Source organism: Crocuta crocuta, unplaced genomic scaffold (genome assembly GCF_008692635.1).
Source record: "Crocuta crocuta isolate KB4526 unplaced genomic scaffold, BGI_CrCroc_1.0 scaffold290, whole genome shotgun sequence".
NCBI lineage: Eukaryota > Metazoa > Chordata > Mammalia > Carnivora > Hyaenidae > Crocuta > Crocuta crocuta.
Window position 1 is genome coordinate 120,750 of NW_027527429.1, and position 8,131 is coordinate 128,880.

Sequence of the window (8,131 nt, forward strand, 5' to 3'; positions counted from 1 at the left end):
GGGGGGGGGGGTGTGCCAGGGACCCCAGCACAGGTGATGACCCGTCCCACGTGCCCTGCTGGACAGACACGCCCCGGGGGTCCCAATGCTTGCACACTGGCCTGTGCTCAGACGGGGTGCCACGTTCACAAGGGCAGAAAGGTCCACCTTGTCCAGAAAATGCCAGAGTCTCAGAGGCTCACTGCCCTCCCCTTCACCGCAAAGCCCCAGCACGGCCCATCCGAGCGGCCAGCCGAACGATTCCCCAGGGCAGACGCACCCAGAGGGCTGGGCGCACAGAGCCGGGCTCCCAGGGCCCAGCCGCAGACCGGCAATCCAGGCACCCGGGGCAGGGCGGGCTTACCGGACACATCGTGGAAGCTGATGACCTGGTTCATCAGGGCGGTGGACAAGATGATCTCATCGAAGACGGGCACGCTGCCCCCCACCATGCCCGTGTTTCCCCCCTGCGGGTTCACGGCCAGGTTCCTCTCGTGGCAGTACCTGGGACAAGCACAGGGGTCATCAGGGCCCTCTCCCCACACCCACAGCACCATCCCTGCAGGTCAGCACCAAACCCTGATTCCGGACCCTCTCTTCCTGCCCGTGGCCTCAGTGGGGAGCCTCCTGGGTCCCTACGTGGGACACATCTGTAGAGGCCCATGTCTGTCACAGAACCTCACTGAGCGACGAGGCTGGCGCTTTCCTAGAGCCCAGACGGGGTGGCACGTGAGGCCCTAGCGCCCCATGAGGGCCACGCCGCACCCCTGCTCTTCCCCAAGAGCCACACAGCTCCCAGCGCCCGGCTCCTTCCCACCCTGCCCGCCTCCGCCCACCACGCGTCACACACGTCCCCGTCACAGGTGCACCCCGTCCACGGCCAGTCTCCAACCTTGCAAAGACCTAAGCGCAGGGCCCAGAGGGTGTGGGTGAGAGAAGGAACGCACCTGCCCGTGGGAGGGTCTGTGCACACGCATCCCATGACCCGCCCTGCGAGGTGACGAGCCCCCCACAACGAGCTGACGTGAGTGTGCGTGCGCCCCGTGTGCGCTAACTGCAGAGGCTGTTCTGAAGCCTCAGTTACATGAGCATAAAAGTGCACAGCCCTTCTGTGCTCTCTGGCAGCTTCGGGGGGCCGGTAAACTGCAGAGCGCATGTGGGGTGCATGCCCTCATGCATTAGAAGGGGGGTAGAGGTGGGGCGCCTGGGTGGCTCAGTCGGTTAAGCCTCTTGACTTCGGCTCAGGTCATGATCTCACGGTTTGTGAGTTCGAGCCCTGCATTGGGCTCTGTGCTGACAGCTCAGAGCCTGGAGCTGCTTCGGATTCTGTGTCTCCCTCTCTCTGCCCCTCCCATGTTCATGCTCTGTCTCTCTCTGTCAATAATAAATAAACATTAAAAATTAAATTAAGGGGCGCCTGGGTGGCTTAGTCGGTTAAGCGTCCGACTTTCGCTTAGGTCATGATCTCGTGGTTCGTGGGTTCGAGCCCCGCGTCGGGCTCTGTGCTGACTGCCAGATCAGAGCCTGGGGCCTGTTTCAGAGTCTGTGATTCCCTCTCTCTCTGACCCTCCCCTGCTCACGCTGTCTCTCTCTCTCCTAGAAATAAATAAAACATTAAAAAAAATTCTTTAAAAAAAATTAAATTAAAAAAAAAAGAAGTGGGGTGGAGGAGACCGCATGGGTGTGCTTGGGGGCAGGACACGGACTAAGTCAGATGCAAGAAGACAAATACTATATGATCTTATATGTGGAATCCAAAAACCAAACAAACAGAAAGACAAAGAACAGAAGGCTGCCGGGGGGCGTGGGGGGGGATGGAGAGGTACAAGCCCCCACTTATACCATACACCAGTCCTGTGGATGGAACGTACCCACGGGGAAAACAGATGCTGCAGGAACCATCCGGAACACACGGGGACCACATGTAGCCACAGGACCACTTGCTAACGGGTAAAACTATCAAACCACGGGGACGTCCGCCGCAGGCTAACAGGACACAATTATACCTCAACCTCAAAACCGGCGTGGGAGAACAATGAGCGCCTGGAAACAGGCGTGGATATGGCCAAACGGGGGAGCGGGAAAAGGCGTCACATCATAGGTTGGACACGGTAACAGTCAGAAACCACACCAGGGCAGATGAAACAAAATGTCATTGGCGGTTACCTCCGGAGGGAAAACAGCGGTTGCTTTTTTTCTTTAGGGCTGTCTGTTTCCCAATTGTTCTAGAACAAACCCGACAGTTTACTGACGAAAAGCCGTCAAAGAACGCCATTTGCAAGGCGGAGGTGCGCCCCCCAGTGGGCTCCTGCCCGCGGGTGAGGCCCCGGCCGGGGCAGCTCGTACCTGAGGATGTGGGCCACCTCCTCTGATGTCCGTGGCTTCAGCAGCACCGCGCTGCTCCCTGCAACGCCAAGGGGCACGTCACACACAGAGGGCAGGTTCAGGCTCCCCTCCCAGAACGTTCCTCTGGCAGGCGACCCACAGGAGCACAGTTACCACCAAGCCACAAACCTCAAGGACAAGAGCAGGGTGTCAAAAATGGGTCACGTCTCAGGCCGCAGGGGGCTGGGGGAGACCCCAGGACCCACGTCCAGGCCCAGGCCCCAGGCAAGGGGCACCCGCCGGGCTTGTGTTTCCCTCTGCAGGTGTAAGTCTCCTGTGCTGCGACACTCGAGGCTCACGCCTCCACCACCACGGGGCACCGGGCCTGTCTTTGCCAGAAGAGGCTCCGGATGGCTGACAAGCGGCCACGTCTCTCATCCATCCCTCCCCCTGCTTTATCAGCTGACTTCCCAGCACAAGGAGGGGTCGTCCTTCCCTCTCATATTTACTTAATCCTACCTGTGGCATCTCAGGGGCTCTTACTGGATGCAGCAGCTTACGCACCAGCTCTCTGCTGCCGCGCCTGATCTGCTGCCCGGACGCGGCCAGCAGGAGCCCCTCCGTGCCAGCCCCCCGGTGTTCCCGACCACTGCCTCCCTAGGACGGCCAAGCTTCTCTCTGCTCCCTTTGACTTTGTCGAAGCATAAAAGTAGGTGAGGGGGCTTCAGAAAGGCAGGAGGCTTCGCACAGCATCCTCCTAGGTCAGTGGCTCATCGTGGAGCTTCGAGATCTGGCTGTGGTTTTGTTTTTTGGTGTTTTTTTGGGGAAAAGGTAAGTTTTTTTGGTTTTTTTTTAGAAAATGTAGGCCCACATGAGAAGAGGGGCAGAGGAGGAAAGAGAGAATCCCAAGCAGGCTCCTCACTCAGCATGGAGCCAGACGGGCTCAATCCCATAACCCTGGCATCATGACCTGAGCCGAAATCAAGAGTCAGATGCTCAACTGACTGAGCCACCCAAGTGCTCCTTTATTACCTTTGTTTTAAATGTAATTTAATTGTACATCTACATAACTTAATTTTTAGTACTGGCTATGTTTTACAACTGGCTTGAAACAAAATTCTACCAACTTTTTAAAGTAGGCTTCATGCCTAGTGAGGAACAAAACACGACCCTGAGATCAGGACCTGAGCTGAGATCAAGAGTTAGACGCTTCACTGACTGGGCCACCCAGGTGCCCCTCTAACAATTTCTTGGTAGTTGGCTCTCCGGAGCCAGTACAAGCCATCCCCAGCACACCACTGGCCCTCGGCCCCGAGGAGGCCTCGGGACTGCAGTGAGCACCTCACGACACTGGCCAGGGGGACACAGCTATGGAGATGCTGCTGGCTTATTACTGCACCTGCTTTCAGAATGTCCGGGAGGAAGCGGGGGCATCTTTAGACAGACTGCCACCAAGCTGTGCCCTGGTATCCTTTCTTCCTTACCTGTGTGGAGGCTCACAAACTGAGGGCTTTCCTGAGAGGAACAGAAAGGGGGAAAAGAAGCAGGCAAGGCTTCCATGCAGACAAGACCGAGAAGAGGAGAGGCCGAAAGCCTCCGCCCCCTCGGCTGTCCGCTCTCAGCCTTCGGCTGGAGAAAACAGAGTGGGTGGGGAACAGATGACTCTTCTTGGTCTGGTAGTGGGCTCAGGCACAGCTCCGCTACCCGCCCTGGCTCCTGATGTCCCTCTCGGGAGGGTTCGTGACCCACCCACCCCCAGGGGAGAAGAGTGCGCCCGGAGCAGGGGTGGCAGGCAGAGCCGGGATCCGAAAGGGGGTCAGTGTGATGGAGAAGGCTCCTGATGTCCCTCTTGGGAGGGTTCGTGACCCACCCACCCCCAGGGGAGAAGAGTGCGCCCGGAGCAGGGGTGGCAGGCAGAGCCGGGATCCGAAAGGGGGTCAGTGTGATGGAGAAAACACAGGGCTACCAGATCGCCCGAATAACACGTCCATCGGGGCAGAAGAGGATGCTTCCCCACATGGGCCCCTCTGCCCGGGAGAGCGACGGGAGGGGCAGCGAGCTTCCCGCGAGGCTTCCTACCGGGCCCTCCGCGCCATCAGCATCTCCCTGTCCTCCGCTCAGGGAGGATCTGTTTCTGTTCCAATTCTTTCATTTTTTTCTTCTGCTATTTTCTGTTTCTCTAGCAGCTGATTGCTGTGAGTCACCTCCTCGAATTGGAGAATAAACATGCTTCCTACACCTTCGTCACATGCCAGTCTCATCCACCAAGGTCATGAGCTCTCTATCTGTAAGATATGTGGGCTTTCTCGTTCTGTTTAGCGAGCCGTTCAGTCTGCACGTCTGCAAACCTCCCCGGCCGCGGAGAGCCACGGCGGGCTCGGAGCTCAGCCCAGGGCCCCGTCAACACCAGAGGCGTGGGGCTGCCGTCTGGATTTCCTCTGTGCCTGTCTCACGTCTGTGGTTCTCAAAGCCCTTTCTCAGTTTTCCTCAAATAACCTATGTCTGTCCTGCGGTGCTGATCCTTTGGGACGGCACAGTCCAGGGAGCCTGGTCACCCGTGAGGACCCTGCAGGCTTCAGCCACCTACTGCAGGCTTTCCAATGGTGTCTGACTGCCACCACCACCCCCCACTCCGTGTGCCAGGGCCCGCTGTGGGCACCGAGAGTGAAAACAGACGAAATGACCCTTTCTCGGGACACTTCTGGCTCACGTGGGAAAGAAATGCTCCAATGTGTCAGCAGCAGGCACCGCACCCACAGAGCGCAGAAAAATCATCAAAGACACAACTCAGGGAGACGGCCCAGGAATGCAGCAGAGGGGTGTCTGCATGGAAGGAGCCCCGGAACAGCCCGAGCCAGCAAAGGGGAGCCCTGTACAAAAGCCGCACATGGGCTGAGGCAGTGTTCCGCTCTGCACACCGGGGGGGCGTGGGGGGGGTATCCCTGCGGGCAAACTGCCTCACGTCCAGCACAGCCAGCATCCGGCCTGGCACCTGCCAGCAGTGCCTTCACCCGGCTGGGAGCCCCGGGCAGCCCAGTTCTCGCTGGGGCAGCTGTTTCCTGCGGCTTCTGAGCCTTCCTGCCACATTCACACTCCACCATCCTGGCTCCTGGCAGCCGCGGGCTCCTCTCCCTAACTGCGGATGCCACCTGGCTTGCAGGACAGAGGCACCTGCCTGGCCACACAGCAGACAGACCCCCGTGTCCCCAGCTGCCCCACAGCAGACAGACCCCCGTGTCCCCAGCTGCCCCACAGCAGACAGATCCCCGTGTCCCCAGCTGCCCCACAGCAGACACCCCCAAGCTCCCAGGTGCCCCACAGCAGACAGACCCCAGCAGGTTGGTCCCTAACACAGCAGCTGCCCCTGACCTGGTGACCCGTGCCTCCCCACAGCTTCAGGGGCTCTAGAACACACACCCCATGTCTGTCCTCGTCCCCGGCCTCACCTGCTCAGCCCCACTGGCCACAGAGTCGCCAGCCTCGGGTCTGGTGATGGACTCTGCCCTGGACTCCAGGGCTTCACGCCCCAACAGGCACCTTGGGCTTGTCCACCTGGTCCGTCCAGACCCAGGTTCCCGCCTGCCCCACGAGGCCGGCTCCCCCTCCCACTGTACTGGACTAAAGGACGGCTGCTTCTGGGACCCGCTGGGGCCAAGGGGCCCTGCCTCCTTGCTCCTCTGACACCCCACCTGGCCGTCAGCAGGTCTGGGACTCCTCCTTCCACACACACCCAAGCCCCGACACCATCTTACCTGACGGCCCCTTGAAGACTCACGCTCTCCTCCTGGCTCCCCTGGCTGGGCCGTGAAAGCCTGTGCCCACGAAGCTGCCACAGTCAGGCCACGGGCCCCTCTCTCCGCAGGGCCTCCTAGTAGCTCCCCATCCGCTCAAGGGAGAAGCCAGGACTCACAGGGCCCTCGAGGTCTCGACGACCTAGTCCCTCGCTCTCGGACCTCCCTCCCCAGCCCACCGCAGCTGCACACAGGTCTCTCGGCCCCGCAAGCACGCTAAGCGTGGCCTTGCTCAGGGCTTTGCACTGGCGATTCTGGCCCCAGGACACCCTTCCAGGTGGCTCCCTGAGGCCCGAGAAAACCGCCTGCGCTAGCTGCCTGGTGTGCAGCCCGCCCCACTCGTGCCCCTGGCCACCTTCACATTTGGGACCCCGGCCTCGCACTCAGCGCAGGCACACGGTGAGGTGCTCACTGAAGTTTCTGGGGGTTACCTGTGAGCAAGTGGTCTAATGTTTGGGTGAGATATTTAATGACAACTTCCGTTTCAAATACATACTATTTTTTTAAAAAAGTTATGAAGCCCTGGGGCTCCTGGGTAGCTCAGTTAAGTGTCCGACTCTTGACATGAGCTCAGGTCATGATGCTCCCTGTGCCTCCCCTGCACGAATGCTCGCTCACTCGCTCTCAAAATAAATAAACCTTAAAAATATACATGAAGCCCTGGGGCTCCTGGGCGGCTCAGTCGGTGAAGCGTCCGACTTCGGATCAGGCCACGATCTCATGGTTTGCAGGTTCGATCGCTACCTCAGGCTCTGCGCGGACAGCTCGGAGCCCGGAGCTGCTTTGGATTCTGTCTCCCCCTCTCTCTCTGCCCCTCCCCCACTCACGTTCTGTCTCTCTCTTTCTCTCTCAAAAATAAATAAAAAGTATTATTTTAAAAAAAGGTGTATGTAACAGTCACCCCGTGCTCCTCCACCTGAAGCTCACCCCTGGCTTATCTCGCGTCACTGCTAGCGCACACGCCGTCCTCCTGAGGAACGCGGTGTGCGCAGACCCTCACTCACCTCGGACAGTTCGAAGCCAGTCCACGTTCGAAGCCTCCAGCACCTCTGGGTCTGTGATGACCCTCCCGGGGACGATGCGCTCAAAGGCTGCCAGGTCTTCCCCGGACACCACGGAGAATGGCAGCCGCCGCACGGGGTAGCGCTCCCGGGTCAGCATCACCTCCGGGGCGCGCGCGGACGTGGAAGAGCGGCCTCTGCAGACCCAGGGGCTGGTGGCCGCGGCTCCCAGCGGGCTGCCCAGCCTGGGCACCCTGGGAGTCCCTGCCCACGTCCTGGGCCTCACAGAGGCTGCCAGCGTGCGCGCCGCCTGCCGCCAGAAGCGCCCCCCCGGCTGCACCAGATGGGGCGCCATCGCTCGTGCCCTGCAAAAGCAAGCGGTGGGACCTGTGACTCTGGACACCGGGACCTGTGAACAGGTAAGCGCCTGCCCAAGTCCGGGCCAGGCCCAGGAACAGGCCTCTTCCAGAGGGAGGCGGCCAGAGGGCAGGGGGCGCTGCGCCCGATCCTGACCCCGGCTGTCTCCCTGCGGGACCCTCCTCTCGGGAATTCCCTGAGCTGCACGCCTGGCTGGGGGCCGGTGCGCCACCCTCTGAGCGACAGTCTGACATTTGCAGTGACAAAGCTGTCTCTTAGTCCCTCCCCCTTCAGGACCAAACCAGGATTCAAGCCACTAAAAGGGATGGAAGCCACTGAATACAACTGACAACAGTTGAAATGGTACGTTTTATGTCGCACGAGCACGTCACCGCGAGTCTAAAACGTGCAGGAGTCATAGGAAAGGCGGCGTCGGGAAGCTTTTCCGGTTGCCCACCGTGCTGCAGGCGCATTTCGACGTGTACCAGGGAGCCCCCAGACCCACCCGGGCGAAGGGCCAGGGGCGCGCCCCTCTTCTGGTGCTCAGACAACCCGAACCGGCGCGCGGGCCAGCGCTGCCCGCGGGGTTCCCGCGCGCTGTGTGACCTCGGGAAAACGAGCGCGCCTCTCTGAGCCTCCCCGCGCACGCGCGGCACCGCAGGGGAACCCAGCGCGAGG

At 60.3% G+C, this 8,131-nt stretch overlaps 1 protein-coding gene across 4 annotated transcripts in view; it reads right to left on the minus strand.

Annotated features, from left to right (window-relative positions):
- D2HGDH (D-2-hydroxyglutarate dehydrogenase) overlaps positions 1-8,131 on the minus strand; it is a 25,947-nt gene that overhangs the window by 16,216 nt on the left and 1,600 nt on the right. For 2 of the 4 annotated variants that reach the window (XM_077757134.1, XM_077757132.1), the window contains exons 2-4: positions 7,100-7,461; positions 2,326-2,383; positions 344-483 (exon numbers count right to left, since the gene is read on the minus strand). In XM_077757134.1, coding sequence (XP_077613260.1) covers positions 344-483; positions 2,326-2,383; positions 7,100-7,461 — 560 coding nt within the window. Of the gene's footprint in view, positions 1-343; positions 484-2,145; positions 2,219-2,325; positions 2,384-7,099; positions 7,462-8,131 lie in introns of those variants that run through there. The other 2 variants (XM_077757140.1, XM_077757146.1) reach the window with 2 other exon arrangements.